Source organism: Manduca sexta, chromosome 10 (assembly GCF_014839805.1).
Source record: "Manduca sexta isolate Smith_Timp_Sample1 chromosome 10, JHU_Msex_v1.0, whole genome shotgun sequence".
Lineage (NCBI taxonomy): Eukaryota > Metazoa > Arthropoda > Insecta > Lepidoptera > Sphingidae > Manduca > Manduca sexta.
Genome location: NC_051124.1, coordinates 10,896,282 through 10,916,861, shown reverse-complemented (window position 1 = coordinate 10,916,861; position 20,580 = coordinate 10,896,282). Strand labels below are relative to the sequence as shown.

Sequence of the window (20,580 nt, the reverse complement as noted above, 5' to 3'; positions counted from 1 at the left end):
CATAACGATTTTGAAAGTGGAATTAAACAGCCCATTATGCCACAAGATGGCATTACTTTATTATAACATAAATGAAAATGTAGGTACCCTACAAATAAAAAGTATTCTCAAGCCAATGACAAGATATCTTGCCACTACTAATTTATTATCGAACCTGCTATTTCATAAACATGCAAGTAATTTTTTTCAGGCTCTGAAGCATCTGATTTTTCTTGAAAAATAACTTAGATGCAAGCGTTTGTTACCTATCATAGTCAGTAATTGAGGTGAGTTACTTTTCCCAGTGAAGCATACCTAATATTAAATATAATTTAGAATTTTGCTTACTCTCTGGGTACTTATGTTCTTTTGGTGGTACGTAATAATATTATTTGTATCTGCAATGATCTGCAGAATGATAAGTAAGAATTGGCATGACTGCCTGCATAGGTTCTTATTTTTTAACTTGTTGGGATTAATCGTTTAGGGAACTTCTAAAATACCATTTTACTTACCTATCAGAAACCCTTTCAACAAATCTTAGACAGGTAAAAAAATAATTTCAAAGTTTACTTATTCAGATGAAAGCTCATTTCCTTGAACTTAGTGTTGTAAGTTGTTGTTAATCTCTTCTTAATCTTAATGTTAATGTCGTAGTACCACTCATGCTTGCATAATCATCCTTCCTTATAACAAAAGTACCAATACAAATTAAATAAATCTGTGTGTGTTATCTAACAACTATACGGCTTTTATTAATGAATAGACTACAGTTTCATAGGTTCAGAAATTACCCCGTACACACAAGAGACAATTACAATAGAAAAGTCATAAAGAAACATCAAATCCAGAGGCGGCGTTACCTTTCGTGCAGGGTGTGCGCTGCACACGGGCGCACTGTGTTAGGGGACGCCGAGCGTCCCTCGCGATACTGGCGCTCTCAAACAAATTGCGCCCATGCTAAAGCCGGCGAGCGGCTTCTTTACTTTACACAATATCTTTTGATTATTATCAAATTTATTAAAGATGACATTGTCTCCTAAGGGGCGCAAGGAATAGCTTGCACATGGGCGGTACATGAGCTCGAGCCGCCTCTGGACAAATCCAGCTTCCTATGTCTACATTTAGGGTTAGACAAAAATAAAACAACAGTTGTATGTATACGAAAGTTTTTTTTTTTAATAATTGGGTATATTTACAGTAGGTTAATTAACAAACTTGAGTTACATGAATCGAGGAGGTACGAGTACCGGGCCAGGACAACATTAATCCACACTCAATATATCTTAGTATAATATCTTACGAGAGATATTTGAAATTCGTTACACCTGGCCATATCTTAATTAATTATTGGATTACCATCATATGCATACCGACTCTCCGTGGAGCGAAATAAATACTTATTGAAGACTTATGAGTAAGGAATACTGAAGTGTCGGACACAATGGGTTCCGTAGCTGCGACGATATTTTTTTAATTTTATATTGTTCCACCGTTTTTAGAATTATAGTTTCTTGATAATATTTTAAAAGATGTTTTTTTTTCTACACTCTTTGAATTTTAGTGAAATATGTATCTTGTTTTACTAACAACAAAACTTTATCAATCAGACATTTTTATTTGATTTTTCTTTATGTATCTCTTTAAAACAATGATAGATATTTTGTTTAAATCTTTAACGAAATTATTAATATGTTATTTCAAAGCATCCTTCATAATTACCATTTCACCTTTCATCACAACGCCGTACAATTCTCACGATAGTCAGTTTTCCAAAATATAGAAGTTTTAAATATCCTTAATGGCTACGGACCCTTAAATGGACTTAAAATCGCAACAACATGGTCATTTCAATTAAGAAACATCCATTAACTACTTCGTACATTAAGAAGACGGATAAAATACCTACCATGCTTACCAAAATAACACGGAAAAAATAAATGACACCACCAATAACCATATATTACAGTAATAAATACAATAATAACAACAAATAGTGATAAAGTAAAAAAAATAACGAAACTATCCATCATGAACGAAACATAAGATTCAAATAACATCACAGACGTCTACTTTCACCTAATATTAATGACTTGGAACATATTTATGAGATTCCTTTTTTTTATATTTTTATAATAAATACCTACGTACACTCCATCTCGTGAAATTCACTCGACTAAACAATTTTAACTTATCTACGGCACTCGGTGCGGCACGCGGCTTCTAAATCTCGTATTTTAAAATTATCATAACTGATAACTAAAATGAATGATTCTATTATCTTTGCCTCTAACTTGAAATGTCTTTAAAACCATGATCTATCTGAAGTGATATCATTTTATTTTATGCGCAAATCTGAATGTTATGATGACTAAGAAACGCAATCCTTTAAACTAGACAACTTCATCAACCACAACAGCAAACCTATGCAGAAGAAATAAATCGCACGACGTCGTTTCGCATTTCTATATTCGAAGCGCGTCGTGGAAGAATAATCACCAACCGAGTGCCTCCCTCCATTGTCTAAACTATACTAACGTTTAAGACTTATGTTATTCGATATTACTGTACAAAACGCTTATTCATTCGCAAAATTTGACCTATTTGTTAATATATTTCATTATATTATATCAAACAAGTCATCCCGCGCTTTAAGCCGGCCATATAATACGTACACTTCATAGAAGGGTTTACCGGAATATTTTCCCATATAGTTGTCGGTTTATTGCATCCTCCCGCCTGCCAGACATTTCACTAGTATCATCTAACTACGTATGTGATTCAAATAATAATGGGATTGCATTTACCGCTCTGTTTCCTCATGAATATGTCTAATATGTCGCATTGTCTTATGATGTATCTAGACGCATATACCTTTATAGCCGGAACGTTTTTGTCTTCACAGCGTAGACAGTGACAAACCACTTCGCCGTTAATATTCATATGGCATCTATTATTGTACTTATTTTCTCTTATGCGTCTAACTGGACAATTCGTATGCTAGATAATTCTCAAAGAGGTAATAATTTGCTTTCTGAACGTGAACCAAGCAGTATCAGCAACCCCATTTGATTTAAATCACTAAATATACGGCAATACGATCATTTCACTACATTTACGAAACTCTTAACACACTAACTTACAGCTGTTCTATTGGACTAAGGGCCGCTACGGCGACGTCCCGCGGCTCGAGAGTACCAGACAAATACTTAATACAAACATATATTAAAGTGCAGCATAAATTATTTAACGTGGGTAACGCGCCACGGTACACTTGACCAACGTTCACTTGGCGAGAGGTAGCGCGTCGGATTGCATAGTTACATACAGTACGTGGACTTCATCGCGGTCGGAAAGCTTCTACTGATGCATTCGACATTTTTTCGATTATTTTTGACTAGATTTATCACATTCACACGTACCCGAATGACGTTTTCGTACAGTATTCTACCGCTTTCTCTTCCCACTATGGTATGTGCGAGCGTCTTGGTCAATCGACTTCTTTGATTTCCAATACGATGAAATTTCCTTGAGCAAACACTTCATTCTACTCTCCTTTGCTAATTAAACTTATATTCTGATTATCTATTGGAATGCAAACGTGGGAATGTAAATCATTTTTTTATTTAATACTTAGATAGTTATTTAAATCGGCACGCATCTTATCGGAAGAATCTTAAAGCTTAGTAACAACATTCAATCCACTTTTATTAATCCTTCGCCGTTACTATAACACAAGTTTAAACAACCATAATTGCGCATACATAATATTCAAACACTACGAATAACAACAAATATTCAACAAATCATAAATAGCTTGCAGCCTCCTTCACAATTAATCATTCCAGCTCGCTGAGCTCCCAGCACACCAGGCTCCGAAACCAATCTATACACAGACATTACTCCAAAAACGTTTGATCAAGACCTTCGCACATGAAAAGCTGACATCAGACACGACTAGGGCGGTCAGTCAATGCCAACCTGAGGACGGCAACCTCCGTATGTCAGGCAGCGGTGAGGGCATGAGGGGGCGCGGGCGCGGGGTGTGCCGGCGCCGGGGGAGGGGGGCTGTCCACCGCGCCGCACGCCTTCAGCTCCGTGAACACTTCAGTGAAGAAACCAGGCTCCGAGTTGATCCTGAGCATGTTGAACGAGAGCCGGTCGACGATGAGCAGGCAACGGTCCCAGAACTTATCTTTAGAGTCTTCGACGAGGAAGGGTTTGAGCGGGTAGGAGATCTCGTTGCCCATGTAGGAGTAGGAAAGATAGAGGCATGTGAGCACCACGGCCTGCAGCTCCTGCGGACGCGCTATCCGCTCGCCGTCTACCAGCTCGCGCACCAGCATATACACGAACACCACGTTCGCGGGGTTAATGAACGCCACATCCTGGAATCACAAAAATATAGATTTACATATCATTTTTATCCCTTGAACAATTATATTTTAACTCTATGAAAGGCATATGGAGTTGGAAATGGTATGCTAGAGATATTTTTAATTTAATGCATTTCTATGTATCGTTTCGTAATTACTTTCTGTGTGTTTTATTTGTTTCGAAATTATCTCGACATTTAATAGTTAGTTGAAAATAATTTGCTTCCAAACGATGCCAAATAGAAATTTGCAATATAGCATTTCGTTATCAAATTAAATATTACAAGTATTATAATATAAAATTTAATTTTAAAATAATTGAAGTCTATTATAATTAACTTACTGGCTGACAAGCATGGAATTCTATTATGCATAGGTTTTCGATATTACAAAATATGTCAATAAGATTTTTGATAATTAATTGTACAACTGGCATCCGACAGTAACAATACAAAACAATAAAATACATGCCATTAAGTAGAAGAAGATAAAATACTTATTACATAATCTCAAGTCTATGTCCCCAAAGCGTTACGCAGAAGCCTTAGTAATGTAACCACAGGGCGCCGAGCGTTTAACCTGCCCCTATAATGTGGCGTTAGTTTATCTCTTTACCTAACATATTTCAGTTCCAGGCAACTCTAAACAGGCCGGCATAATTGTGTCGACTTGCGTGGGGTAATCCCTCACCAGTCGACAGTCTACCTGGACCCTACTCCATATGCAATTAGGTGCAGCGGGGTAAGTTTCATAAACCCGCATATAAAAAAAAAGGATTTTGTCAAATTAATACTTCAGCCAAATTTAAGTAACCCTAACTAGAAATCGCATCCAACACTTCACGGTACGTAAAATGATACCTACGTCACTAAACTGATCGATATCGTTATGAACCATCATTAAATTCCCTCCCATTGCATTTCAAAGCTATCTCGTAACTAGAACAGAATTAATGCTGTCATAATCAAAGCTGGATTGTCTTACAGAGTCCACGACACGATGCAAATCTGACTCCCTTTTATCCGTTTTAACTAAACTTACATCGTTTACATGTTACTTGTTAATTACTGTTCGTTTATTCGTAATCAGTGATTGTAATTTTATTTTATTTAAGGATCGCCAACATGACATATAATAAAATTAGTAATGAGTATTATTGATATAATAGTCCTAATTTTAATAATGTCACAATTTATAGGCGATGCACACGAAGAATAAATGTTACATAGAGTCGAAAATTACTAACAAACCATTTTTAAGAATAATAACAATAAATTTGACGTATCTACTTAGGGCATTTATAATTTTTTGTACGCATAGTTTATTTACTACGATAAAGTTCGCAGAGGTAAAATACTACGCACATGAAATCAATTCACCAGTACATATTTTTAATAAGCAAATATAATTTCGCAGTCATGGCTGTTTGTGCTCATATCCCTTTGCACGGGAAAGTAAAAACGAACAAAAGCGAGTGACGTTTTGAAATGCTCTTGCGAACGGATGGGTAACCTTTGAGCTCTAGGTGTTCTAAACCAGGTTATCGCCCTTCAACGCCCTCTCCCGGCTGTGACCTCGCAGCGACCTGCATTACAACTGTGCTCTTTTCGCACACGATACATAAATACTGTATAATATTTGTCTTTCATATGCGTGGAATCCCGGAAGAGAAGGAAAATCTATAATAATATTGCAAATGCGAAACTATATATTACTATTTCACAGGTTAATTACGGCTTTATGTAAAAGAATGATACAGGCTACAGAGTTAGGTAAAACCTTGAAATATGCAATGAGCTAGGTCATTTTTAAAATGTTGATTACTAACCAATAAACAAAAAAATGAAGAAACGAACACATGCTTAGGTAGCCATAGGCAATAGAGTGATTTAATGGTAAAGACAGTATTGTATAGCAATAGCTTCTTTCCGCTTGCGCAACGGACTAAAAACCTCTGTTTTATTTTGGCGGCTTTGATTGCAGTGTATAAAACACGTAAAGTCGTTGGTCCTGCGCCTGATATCGATCATCTCGGATCGCCGTCTCACCGGTCTATGAAAGTGAAGGAACAGGGAGTGCACTAGGAGGAGTACACACTGTGTATTGCGCACACACTAGTGCAGTATATTATCTTGCGTACTTGGCTGATCTCCGTTGAGATAGACCGCCGTGGCCGAAATTCGGTTAGGAAGGAATCAATAAAACCGTCTTGATTGGTTTAAAATATTTATGAAAATGATTCTCTCGTTTTGAGTGACATTTGCGATGATAAAACTATTTATTGAAGCTAATCTCTGTCTACGCAAAACAGGCTATTTCTTAAATTCCTAGCAACACAATATTATGCTGTCTACAGAACGAATGGCTCGATTCGACCGGCCCAGTACCACTGAAAATCGACCGCAAAATCTTTTTGTAGGGAATCTTATATAAAAAGCATGAACGTTTAATTTTACAGCTTGGCCGGCAAACGAGAAAGTATGTCGTAAAGGTGATGTGGGCCATAAACACCCAAAGTAACCATAAGAGTTATGAATGCGTCACCAATCTTAAGGAAGGTGCCTCCCCGAGGCAATTCTTGTGCGCTTGGTCTCTACACCAAATGCACGCCCATGCATGGAGGCACATTTGCCGCGACCCTAGGCGCTCAGCTCGCGCGTATGCTTCTTGGTTGCTAAATTCACATTGAGGTCTGTCTAAGGGTTCGCGAACATTTCCCTTCCCTTCCTTCCAACCATCCTAAGAACTAATATTGCTTCCCCGTCTCTTCCTTCCCTCTATCCCCTCCCTTCTTCCTCCCGGGCCATAAGACCGTGTAGCTGAAGGCTACCGAGCCTCCAGTGATAGCGGTAGGGCCCACCAACTCATCATGGGGCTGCCGTGGTTGCTAAGCCGGGGGACCGCTTGTACACCTTTAGCAGGGTACCCCCGGTGAAAACCACGGCAGTTCCCAAAAAAAAAAAAAATTGAAAGGGTGTTTAGGCCACAGCAAGCTCTCACTTCACGGTAGTATCTAACAATTTAGATACCCTGGTCTGATCGAGTCGACTTTTTTATGCTGTAGACAAATTTAATATGTTTGCTTGGCTCTACAAGTTTAAATCAGTATTACAACCTTCGGAATTCACACCGAATGCTCTCCAATGCAAGAGGGGATATTTGTCGCAACCCAAGGCACACAGTCCAATGTGTATACTTCATGGTTGTAACTACACATTGACGTCTATGAGGGCTCGTGAACCTTTCCTGGCTTCCTCTCCACCCATGCAAAGCAGCCCCGGATTTTGAATTTTTTCGAGGTGGGGCAAAACCTTGAAAATGGCGCCCTCACCCACCTATATTTTTATCTTTGCTACCTTCATCATCATTTTGCGCCCCGCGGGAAATAATTTTAGTATTCAATATACTGTGGCCTTATTCTCCATCCCGCATGTTATTTTAACAGTGCGTAACACAACGCATCATGTTTAGGACAATTGAAATTTGGCTTACAGAATATCATTCCACGCAAATTTCTCGAAGATAACATGACACGCCCGCGTTTACACTATCATACAGAATAAGGGCCCTGTACGTCTCAGTAGTCAAAGTTGCGTTAATGATGAGTTGTGTATTCGTCTGTCAAGTTTGAATTTGCCGTCCTCTGAATTCGCAGCCCGGGGCAATGGCTCCAGCTAGCCCCATCCTTAGATCCGGGGCTGATCCTAAGAAGGTTCCTTATCCTTACCCTACACTTCCCTTCCCCAGATATCCCTCCAACTTTCCTCCAGGTCCCTGCAGTCGCTAAGCCAGGGGATTCGAGTATTCGCAGGTTTCGCCTGGTGTTAACTGCGGAGTCCGATAATAAATAAAACCTTCGTAATTCAAATAAGTCTCACTGTTTCCAATTGAAAAATAGAGCATAAAAATTATAATGTCAATAAATTCGACCTAGTTGGAAATAATATACTCTTATAGCATTATATCGTTTTTGCTATTCATCGCGTCCGATAATAAATAATCAATATTCTAATAAAAAATCCTATTTATTGGCGTACTATATTTATACCTACCTACTATTATTATATTATATTTGAGTAATTTATATACAGACGTATATAAATTACTCAAATAATTCGCATTATACTATTTCAGACCACTATACCAGTTTTATACGGCTATACATATTTTTTTGTTATATAGGGGCAAATGAGCATACGGTTCATCTGATGGTAAGTGATGATCGCCGCCTATGAACATCTGCAATACCAAGAGGCAAAGAAGCGTTGCTGGACTTTTCCGTGGGAATACGCTCTTTTTCAAAGTCGTTAGGTCATGTTTGTACGTAAATGCTCCTGGCGGCAATTTCTTCCATTGTTTTGTAATACGTGATCTAAAATTTCGGTAGAAACAATGAAAAGAGAATACAATTTTATCAAAAATGTTTGCATGAATAATGTTATTTTAAATTAAAAATAGACTCAAACGTAAGAATACTCAAATAAACCCGAAAACTCCAACCCGATTATAAACTTTGACGACAAAGAACTGAGTTTTAAGGGCCATTGATCTTTTACTACTCAATGACGTAGCGTTATTGAATGACAAGGAAACATCGTGGGAAAAATTAATAGTTAACCACAAAAAAATTGTGAAGCTATGTTTAATTTACGAACTCGGCCAGCGCAATGAACCAAAAGCCTTATCTATCTATTCATAATTATCTGTAGTATATTAAAATATAGGGCTAATGTTATGGAAAAAAGTCAACTTAAAGTGTCAATAATAACATAAATATATAATGAACAAATACTGAAAATCATTAACTACTATAACAGCTATTATTCTTTCTGTTCTCTACCCATGCTGATATTAAAAACTCATTTGCATGCACCTATACAGTAACGATCTTAACCATTGCAAACAACGTGAAAACAAACTTTCCAACGTTCCATTAAATAATAAATAGCTGCGCAGAGCGATGAGTCAAGCCGGGGTAATCGATAAGTCTATAGCCGCCACCGAAAACTCCCGTCGTGTTCTTTATCGCTTAGGGAAGGTTGTTTAGAGCGAGACGGCGCTACTCATTGAAACAGGGGTTGGAATTGGAAAGGCCACGAAACTTTCAAATTCTGACGCAATTTGACATTTGTGTCGTTTAAATATTAAAGTGATTCTATATTTGAACTTCTTTTGTTTTTAAATTAAACGGTGTACCAAACTGTTTTAAATATCGAAGCACTATTCTAAATTTAAACATTTTGATTCCAGAATAAAAAAAAAACAGTTTTTATAAGAATATGTAAATATACACATACAGTTACATAATTGAAAGAATGCTTAATTTAGGCTTCTTTTGTTTCCAAAACGAGGAGTGCTGTTGCGAAAATGCTTTGTTTGTGGGATTGCGTTATTTTGTATAACAACCTGCGTATTTATGCAATGTAAGTCTTAGGTCTCATTATTAAAAGGTTTTGTCCTTGTAGAAAATAGAATGAGTGGCTTATTTAACATTTCATACTGAATGTCTTTTAGGGATAACAATAGTTTTAAAATTACTTTATTTGCTAATAAACAAGCAAGCATAGGCCTTAAGCCAAACCCCAAGTCTATTCATAATTAAATAAAAGTATTTTTTTAAACTGAAGCAAACAATAGGTCATACGTTATGAGTGCTCTTTTGAAGAATTTAAAAAAAAAACAAAATCATTTAAAAACTTTCCGTTATTGAACCCGTAAAGAACGAAAACTATCATGTGAATCCATATGAAAATTGTATTACTTCAGAGACTAGAATAAGAAATATTAGAAAGTGGGAAAGTTTTTACACTACCCATATTTTACTAGAATAGAGAAAGTAAACCGTTCACGGATGAACCGACAAAGTTTTATAACTTGGCTCTGTATATTAGTGTGCCATAAACTTATTTTGATATTACAAGTTTTGTCAACTCAATCTCTTTGATAAATCTATGTCCTACGTTAGGGCATACATTAAAGCACTTTATTGTAGGCGTTTCGCAGCCAAAACCGGATGAAACTTGCAAATAGAAAATTATAATCTCCCAGGGTTAGCGAATACCCGATAAAATGGGGAAGGAAATAGGGGAAGGACGGGAACCTTCTAGAATGGGCGGAGGGGAAAAGGAGGGTAGATGTTCGCGGGCGCTTATAGGCTTCAATGTCAATTTACAGCCACGAGGTATACAGTTAAGTATGACTCTAAGGCCGCAAATGTCCCTCTGTGCATGGCCGTGCATTCGGTATGAAGACCGAGCGCACAAAAATTGCCATGAGAATATAAGTACTCACAATTTACATTTTTATCAAGATTATATAGTTCATTCGAATTTCAAGAATCATTAACATGAATACGTGAGCCAGGTTTACTATTCGTGCTGACCCACATTCGAAACATTTCTAAATAATTTAAGTGGTCCATTTTTGGCTGAATCGATATTTTCCATGTTCTACTTTTTACTTTTGCGCCAACACAACTGATAAAGAGTATTGCTGCTTTTATAAAACTACCTCTGTAATAGGTAATTTTAAAATTCCCCATGTTTTCTTTAACGGTGAAGGAAAACATCGTGAGGAAACATACATACTTACATACATACATAAATACATACATAACATCACGCATTTTATCCCCGAAGGGGTATGCAGAGGCGCAACTAGGGCACCCACTTTTCGCCAAGTATGTTCCGTCCCATGATGTGATAGGGGGCGAGCCTATGGCCATATCGGGCACAAATTCCAGACTCCGGGCTGATACTGAGCAGAAAAACCCAAATATCACTTTGCCCGACCCGGGATTCGAACCCAGGACCTCAGAGCGCTATTGTACCGGACGTGCAATACAACTACGCCACCGAGGCAGTCATACATACTTAAGGTTTTTTAATAAGAATTTCTGAGGCATGCTAAACCACACTAAGGCAGCGTGGTGGGCTAAGGTCTAATCCCTCTCAGTAGTAGAGAATGCCCGTGCCGGGCAGTGGGACAGTATATGACAGTGTGGTATTATGATCATTATAATATACGTATCTTTTACTTATACTGAAAAATATAAAACTATTAGATAAAAATAGGACAATTTCTGTGTTCCTGTATTAAAATTACTGGGTGAAAGACCCATCTTTAGTAGAGAAACAGTGCCCCCAGCGGTGAGACAAGTCACAAGACGCATTATTCTAATACAGGGCTGACATATTAATTCATGTTATTCAAAGAGGTGTTTCATAACGACTGACTAAACATTGTTTTCAAACAACTCCAGTTCCTAACATTGGTTAAAAGAAAATCTTTCCTTCAAAGGAAAACCTAAAAATATACTTTCTAAAGAAATATTGCGAAATATCTTCACATTTCAAAGTAAATAATATTTTATTTATTTTATTTCATCTCTAAGGACTCTAATGGAGCCAATATTAGAAATATTCCGTGAAAGTTCATCATAGGCGTTAAATAGAAGAGAAATCATGTGTGGGTGTGTTTTCTACGAATAATGTAAGCGTAGGTGTTTAGTCTAAACAATTTTTACCTGAAATAAGTAATACTTAGAAACAATTTTTTCTTCATGTCTGAGAACTTAGTATTATAATATTATTTTTGTTTTAACGAATAAAACCCTCTTAGCCGAATTTCGGCCACGGCGGCCTATCTGAACGGAGATCGGACACGTACGCAGGAAATATAATAGTGTTCAAGTGTGTACGCAATACACAAGCACTCTCCATTCCTTCACCCTCATAGTTCGGTGAGATGGCAATCCGACATGACCGGAAAGAGATCAGGCGCAGGACCTACGGCTTTACGTACTTTCCGCGCCACGAGGGTATGAAAGCGACAACCTCCTGAGCCCGAGCTATAACTGTTATTTTTAAAATTAATAAACGCTATCCATTAATTTTGGCCCGACCCGAAATTCGACTCCAGGGCCTCAGTGCGGTAGTGGTGCTCGTATCAAACACACAACACCACGGAGGCAATCAATACATATAATTAAAATACATTCCCACGTGCATTATGTGGACCCTATTTCACTTACCATCAGGTGCAACGGAATTACTTGGTCGTGCTAGTAAAAAAAATATCTGCGATGAAAACTACAGATTAATTATTGATGGAAGATTCTTTTAGAGGATTGCAAGAACCTTTTGGGAAGCAGTAACACAATTAACACTATTTTTTATTATGTTTTAATGGTCGCATTTAAAATAATAATTACGTTAGTAATATTATACTTTATTGGCGGGGAAATATGGCACAGATAATTATTATATTACATAGTCATACAGAAAAATAGGTTATTATAATCGTGATAACGAGCTATAATAGTCATTTACACAGGTCAAAAACCTATTTACACTAGTCTACTCCCCAGTGTCATTAATTTTACAGTACCTAATTAAAACAAAACAACTACATAAATCCAGTAGCCGTTTTTTTTGTTTTTTTTTTTTCATGGGGAAAGTCATCTTGGATTCCCGTCGTGCATATGCAATGTAGACGGGGTATGTCGGATTTTTACCGACTAAAAACCCCATGGTGGTCTCCATCAGCACTTTAGAATGACTCCGGGACCTCGAACCGAACACGCCGAAGCCATTCCAGTGCTAGCATTTTAAGCGCGACTCGGGGGAACATCCTTGGTCCCCCGGCAAAGCTCTTTGGATGTCCAAACCAAGAAGAAGTATCTTCTCAGCGCCTTCTTCTTCGAGTGGGATTAGCTTTTTCGCGTTCCCGCTCTGCAACCTCCTTCTTTGCCATTACTGATTCACAGAAGGAGGCTACAGCGTTCCAACTTCTCTCCCCAGCTAGCATCTTCCGCACGACTGCCGACAAGGAGAGGTCTCCACCAATCACACCCATCAGAGTCTGCCATTCTTCTTCCCATGCAGGACATTCTGATAGTGTGTGGTTTGCTGAATCTTGGCCACTACAATGGTGACAATTCACCGTCGGTTCGCGCCCTATCTTATTCAAATAATCACTAAAGCACCCGTGCCCAGTAATTATTTGAGTAAGCCTATAACTTAATCGGCAGTTTTTGCGTTTCATCCAAGATTGGAAGACTGGCAGGATAGCTTCAACGACGCGTTTATGCACATAAGGCTCCACGTGGAGCCTCGACTGCCCCGTCGCAATTGCAAATTGATGTTCCTGACGTCGAATGGCCACTTCAATGCCCTTATCTCCACTACTTTTGCTAGGCTGGCGGAGAGTGCGGATATGGTTATAGACTACAGTGTCCATCTCCGCCAGGATGTCCAAAGGTGGAAAGCGCGCCAGGATTGTCGCCGCCTCAAAGGATATTGTTCGGTATCCTCGCACGATTCTGATGGCCAACTTGCGTTGCACACGGTATAACTTAGTTCTACAGCGGCGAACTCTCAATCTTTCAGACCAAATTGGTGCGCCGTAGAGGGCCATCGATCTCACGACTCCTGCATAGAGGCGGCGACAATCCTGGCGCGCTTTCTACCTTTGGACATCCTGGCGGAGATGGACACTGTAGTCTATAACCATATCCGCACTCTCCGCCAGACTAGCAAAAGTAGTGGAGATAAGGGCATTGAAGTGGCGATTCGACGTCAGGAACATCAATTTGCATCAAATCAAATCCAGTAGCCTAGTTGGGAAAGGGACGGCTTGCTACGGAAGTAAGTAGGTTCAAAACCCAAACATATCACTGACTTTTCGAAGTTACGTGTGTTTTGTTTGTCAATGATCGGTCGCTTTAAGAATGAATAAAACATCATGAGGAAACTTACATACCTAGGAATTCTATATAATAATTATTTTCAATGGTTTATGGGAGTGTTCCTATCCGCATCAGGTCAGCGTGGTGAACTAAAGCCTTATCTTTATCAGTAGTTGAGGTCCGTGCCCAGCAGTAGGACAGTCATTATACAGAACTGATATTAATTTTTAAAATCATACTTATACATATTATTACTTATCATTAATAATGATCAGCAACATACAGCCTTAACAATGTATTGATAAGCTCTAATCACTTAACACATAGCACCAGGCATTTCTGACTGCCTCGGTGGCGTAGTTGTATTGCATTTCCGGTACAATAGCGCTCTGAGGTCCTGGGTTCGAATCCCGGGTCGGGCAAAGTGATATTTAGGTTTTTCTGCTCAGTATCAGCCCGAAGTCTGGAATTTGTGCCCGATATGGCGATAGGCTCGCCCCCTATCACATCATGGGACGGAACATACTTGGCGAAAAGTGAGTGCCCTAGTTGCGCCTCTGCATACCCCTTCGGGGATAAATGCGTGATGTTATGCATGTATGTATGTACCAGGCATTTCCAGGTATATAGCATGATATTATATCTAAATCGTGTAAACCTCGAGTAAACTTTACTAAAATATGCTGTAAGCGTGTTATTTATTGGAGCTGTTTATCTTAACCCCTCGCACAAGTCACATTTTCCCTGCAATCACCTAAAAGCATTGCTCATAAAATATTCTAGGAACGTTGTTCCAACAGCAGTTTATAATGTCGAACATATTTTATCGCTTGTGGAGAATCAGTAGATGAGTATCCGGGGTTCCTCCTCGATTTGCAAATCGGATAACATTATGTGGTTTATTCTAGCGCGGCTTGCCTGGGATTGAATACCCTTAGCGTTAACGTTTTTCGGACGATATATATTATATTATTTCTGTAACATCATTAAATTAAGCTGAACGTAGACCTCCAATAAACATTTGCACACGGAACTGTCAAAAGCAAACTGTTTTCAACCTAATATAGTTCCTTAATAAAAATCGTAAGATGATTGATAGTCAATGCATAGCCTAAAGCCGGTTGCAGACCCAGAACTAAGTTCGTTTCGCTTAGCTCTCATAGCTGAGTAAATATCACTTAATGCATAATTAAATTAATATATAGTTCAGGGCAAAAAATATATAGTTTATGATCTGCAAACAAGTGTGAAAAAATATCTCAGTTAAACGAGCTAAACTAAGCAAAGTTTAAGTCTTCAACTCGTATAAACCAGAATCTAGTTTCTAGACGAATGAAATTTCTCATAGAACTTCTTTAGGTAGTTAAGAATGAGCAATCATCATAGACTAAATTATTAAAAAACGTGCAACATTTCTGTCTAACTTGACAATAACGTGTGGTCAAGGAAATTAATAAAAACAAAACATGTGTAACCTCGTTTAGATTAGATAACGTTAATTCTTTCACCAAGGACAAACATGCCAACTGGACAATATGGATGCGTGACACGAAACGTAATTCTATTAGTATTAAAATCGGAACTAGTAGTCGAAATTCATGTTTTATTTTTCTATACTCTATGAACTTTAATTATGCCAAATCCCACACTTTGTGCCCGCAGTTTACTTAAAAAGGGGCACAATGGTTTTCTTCACGGATTTATAGATTTCAGCCAAATTTGGATTTGATGTTTACTTTGTTAGAACTAAAAGTGTAAACCATGGATTTGGATAGACTATGTCTTGTATAATATTATAGGCAATTTTTATCCCGGTAAGTATCTAATACAAAACAAAAAAACATACATCATCCCGATATCACCGAAGGGGTGTGCAGAGGTGCAAATTTATTCGAGGAAAGGTGAAACCGCAAGCTAAACGTCGATTCTTCAAGAAGCCTGACATTTGAGAATATCAACGTACGAAACATAACATAAATAAAGAAAATCTAAAATAGGAAACCCTAATCAGCAAGATGACAACATGAAATGTCAGTACTTTGATTTTCTAATGTCGTGAGTAATGTTGACAAAGACCAGCCCTTTAAGGTGGGGCTCCTCTGGCGGTCACTGAGGTCAGTCAGGGTCACTACTAGCTTTGAGTAATCCTGACTCACCAGACAATCAATCAAGGGAAAAACATGAGTACTTATTTGTTTTACGACCTATTTTTATTTGTCATCTATCCACATTTGACGTTGAACAGGTCTGTCAACAACAAAAAAGTTATGTCATGATATCATCCATAAGGGAGCCTGTAGGTAGCAGGCCGGCGACCGCTACCGGGCAAATAATGCCTAAGAGGGTGGCGTAATATTTCCATGCACGCCTGTGCCTATAATATAATAATAATATCAGCCCTGTATTATATACTGTCCCACTGTTGGGCACGGGCCTCCTCTACTACTGAGAAGGATTAGGCCTTAGTCCACCGCGCTGGCCTAGTGCGGATTGGTGGACTTCACACACCTACAAAATTTTTATAGAGAACTTCTCAGATATGCAGGTTGCCTCACGATGTTTTCCTTCACTTTTAAAGCAAGCGATACTTCACAAAGAATATACACATAATTTTTTTTAAGAAAAGTCAGAGGTATGTGGCCTTAAGTTTTGAACCTGCGGACATTCGTCTCGGCAGTCCGTTCCACAACCAACTAGGCTATCGCTGCTTTTGCCTGTGACCTAATCGAGGTCTTATTCCTTGGACTGCGAGAGGGATACCCAAAAACCGACTTCTGCGAGGGTTGCGGTGGCTTGCATAAACCCTATGACCTTTGATATAAGGGAGACAGTAGAATAGCAGAGTTTTAACACTAGGATCGTTTAAACGGGCAAGTTTCGCAGAAATACGTAAACGGATTGCACCACTTTAAAAAAATATATATCGATCACCACTTTAAAAAAAATATATCAGGCATAAAATAGACTATAATATATTGTACCCTGTAAATAGCCCACTATTAGGCAAATAATTATCCCCAAATATATATGATTGCAGTAATTTAGTTCCAAACCATGAGCGTACGCAGAATGGAGTAGGGGAGAGCCTAGCAGACTATGGGCAAATGAAATTATCACCCTTGTTACCAATTTTATTTGCCGTACTTCTTCTACATTAATTTCAGGCTTCAAAATTAATACCTAATTATTAATTTTTCTGCTTTCCCAAAATCAATTTGTCTAAATTGTCCAAGTTAAAAACCAATAGTATTTGTACAGCAATGTATAAAAATTTAATCTCCGTGCCAAACTTGAAGTCTATCTGCATTGCGTCTTTTGCAGGCGGCCTTTTTCGGGTAAAGTATTTGGCAATGTTTGTTTTTGTTACGTTTTGTTTTGAACGTCAGGATTCCGATTCATTATAATATTCTGTTCATTGTTTCCATTTAAAAAAAGTCTTAGAGATAATAATATTAAATTAACACTCGATAACTTGAACATTTATGTAGTTTGTATTATGGTCTTTGCTTAAAAATCTCTACTGGAATAATTAAGATATGCGCCATCTATTGGTAAAACTTCCCAAGTACAATTTAAACGGCAATACCGTCGGTATGGTATCCGCTTTAATTACGGTTAAGGGATTCTACTTGCCAGTTTTTGAATCTTTAGACTCTACTCTCATAATTTTACTTTCAACTATCTATACTTGACAAATCATAGAGATTTTGACTGCAGTAGCCGCCCATTTAGACCCATGCAAATGCCTCTACCAAACACACTTAGCCATAGAGATGTACAAACATAAATGTAGAACCACGTTGTATTATCAACAGCAAGTCAAAACCAAGTGATAACACAGTCCCTCAAAAATAACCAAAGGGTCACAAATTCTGTGCGTTCTGTACTAGCAGCGAATTTGTCGACTTACCCCTAGTGTCCCAACTCATTTCTGATATTACAGGTGTTGCATAAACAAAAAATGCACAAAGCATTTATTCTAGTGCTTAGAGAAGTCCCCATGGCATTGAAGGGATCACCCCTTCGTTCGCTGGTGAATCCCGATTGAAATCTCCGCCTTGGTTTTTAATTTCTTGACATGAAAGGTGTGGTGGCGACGCAAATTACGCGCAACACTAAAATGACTGCGAGTTACCCCACGTTTTGTTCCACCTTTGAGGGTGCGCACCTTAGGTGTGATATTGAAAAAAGGTATTGACTATAGAGGTACGTAGACTGTCTATACTATGTTTATGGAGAGTATTCATTGTTTTTTATAGATGTATATTTTATCAAGATTTAAAAAAAACACCTTATTGAGGAATTTAATCCTCATATCAAGGCTGTATAATTATTTTCTAATAACCATAAGTTTTAACCTGCGCGTTAGAGCCAATCACAGTTCCTGATATCTAAAGACATATTTTAGAGTGAGTTTAGAACTTTATGTATTGACTATTGAGGCCACTAGACCAATGCGAACGATATGTTATAATAAATCCGATCGGCTGCACACGTCGGTCGCACTGGTCCGTCCGTGACACGGTTAGGAGTGGCCGTGAGTCGACGTTATCGAACTGATTGACATTGCCGTCAAAATGATGATTTCATAAACTGATGTTTTATAAGTAGACTATGCTTGGACTAAATGTATGGGGATGATTTTAGTGTTTAGGAATCAACGAAAAGGAGTAAAAGATGTTATTATTTTATGATAGATAAGACAGAGAAAATGTAGAGAGCTATTTAAGGAAGGTATAGTAATCGAGTTGACAGTACTCGTAATGTTCACATTATGTCACAGTTTCGAAGTTTGTGTTATGATCTCACCCTGGAAGAATATTTTTGTGGGGTAAAGTAAACTTAACAATAGATCTAGGGTAATGGTTTTGTACATAATATTAAAACCTAATGCTTTCTATATATTTTCAACTAACTAAATAATGAATACGAATGAAATTTAAACTCATAAATTTAGTTTCCTGAAATTATAACAAATATTTTAACAACTTGACGCATGGGCGGCCGTGTTAAATTTTAATTAACTCTAATCAACCGCGTTCATTAACAATGGCGTATTTCAGCTGGCCTGACTCCCACATAAAAAGGTGTCACGCAGGTCCTTGGATGCTAATCGCGATTTCCACCCGTTCATAATTGCTTTCTTTAATCAGGAACTACTATAAAACACGGGTAGTTTAAGAAGGCCTAGGAAATTACATGCTTATCGATGTGCTTAGGGTTGCGGGATCGTAAAAAAATATTACTGTTTTATATTTCTTAAGGGATAACGATGCGTCGTATCTACTGCGCAGAGTGATTGCGCCCGATTGTTAGCGATGCGCCGTGGTGTTTACCTGCCAGCCCTGCAGCAGCAGCGATCTGTCGACGGTCCGCAGCCACATGACCGCATCACCCGCTTGGAAGTCGCGCAGCCGATGGCACCGCGCGTGCAGGAACATGCCCAAACATTTGAGCAGCTCCGACGTGGATGCCTGGATAACGGTCTTCCGCGGCGCGACCACCGGGCCCACGGTGGCGGCCGGCAACTTGTCCCCGTAGCACACGTTGTTGTTGAGCGCGTTGGTGCGGGCCACCTCGGCGGGCGGCGGCAGCGGCGCCGGCACGGGCGCCGGCCGCGTGTACCCACCGCCTACGCCCCCCACGCCCCCCACGCTCGGCACGCCCGGCACGCTCACATTCTTGTTGCGGTCGAGCGGCGCGTTGTCCGTGAGCGGCGCACGGAACGTCGCCACACTCTTGCTTTTGCATTCCAGCTTCTTTTTGTTGTTGTTGGCGGTCGAAAACCTCTTCCAGGAGAGCGCGTTGATGAACAGCGAATGTTTCTTGAGATTCTTCTCGAGTGCCGTTTTCTCTGAGATAATTTTGGCGGCGTCGTCGAGTGTGGCGCGTCGCTCGTCGCGCGGCGCGTCACGATTCTCGCGGTTTTTGGCGTTGTTGAGACGCTCGTAGGAGTAGGCGAGTGCGGCTCGGTCGGGCGGCGGCGCGCCGGCGGGCGGGCGCCGCTCGCGCGGGCTGAAGCTCAGCACGGTGCCCATGAGGCCCGCGCGCGTGCAGTCGCTAGGTCCCCGCATGCATCACGTTCGCGGCCGGCGGCGGCGAGGGCCCGTGTGGGCTCGATAGGGTGGCGCGTGCGCGGTGCCGGCCCGGCGCCGCGTATCGACCGGTGCGCGCGCACCAGCTGACACGCCACGCCGCCCGGCCGCCCTGCCGCGGCCTGCCAGCGCTGCCCCGCCCGCCCCGGTAAACAAACCCCTGGCTCTTGCAAGCTGAATCGCTGAATTACTTATCGGTTATTAATTTTAATTAAGTCCCAACGCGACGTCGGTGGAGACGTCAAGATAACGGGCTTAATAGACAAGTATTCCGATTGGCCCCCGTAGGCTTTCTACTGCGCCGAACTGCACGGAATTGAAATCAAAGCGTCATTTTGTCAGATCATTGTATCTTATTGCCGTCTAATGGTTAAAGGATTATTGTAGAGATTGGACTGCTTAACGATTATAATAGAATCGAAACAAACTTAACTCAGAGGCG

The 20,580-nt window shown here is 39.5% G+C and overlaps 1 protein-coding gene across 1 annotated transcript; it reads right to left on the bottom strand.

Moving 5' to 3' along the window:
- Positions 1–1,747: 1,747 nt before the first annotated feature.
- Positions 1,748–20,151, bottom strand: LOC115455113 (cyclin-dependent kinase 5 activator 1). Its single transcript, XM_037437316.1, has 2 exons — positions 19,380–20,151; positions 1,748–4,367 (listed from the first exon to the last, which is right to left on the bottom strand). Exons 1-2 carry the CDS (start codon positions 20,115–20,117, stop codon positions 3,984–3,986), a joined length of 1,122 nt encoding a protein of 373 aa, XP_037293213.1. The 5' UTR covers positions 20,118–20,151; the 3' UTR covers positions 1,748–3,983.
- Positions 20,152–20,580: the final 429 nt, after the last annotated feature.

Coding starts and splice junctions, on each gene's coding strand:
- LOC115455113 (XM_037437316.1), bottom strand. CDS start 20,117: ATGCGGGGACCTAGCGACTGCACGCGCGCGGGCCTCATGGGCACCGTG. Junction 4,368..19,379: donor TGCTGCTGCAGGGCTGGCAG/GTAAACACCACG, acceptor TTGTGATTCCAG/GATGTGGCGTTCATTAACCC.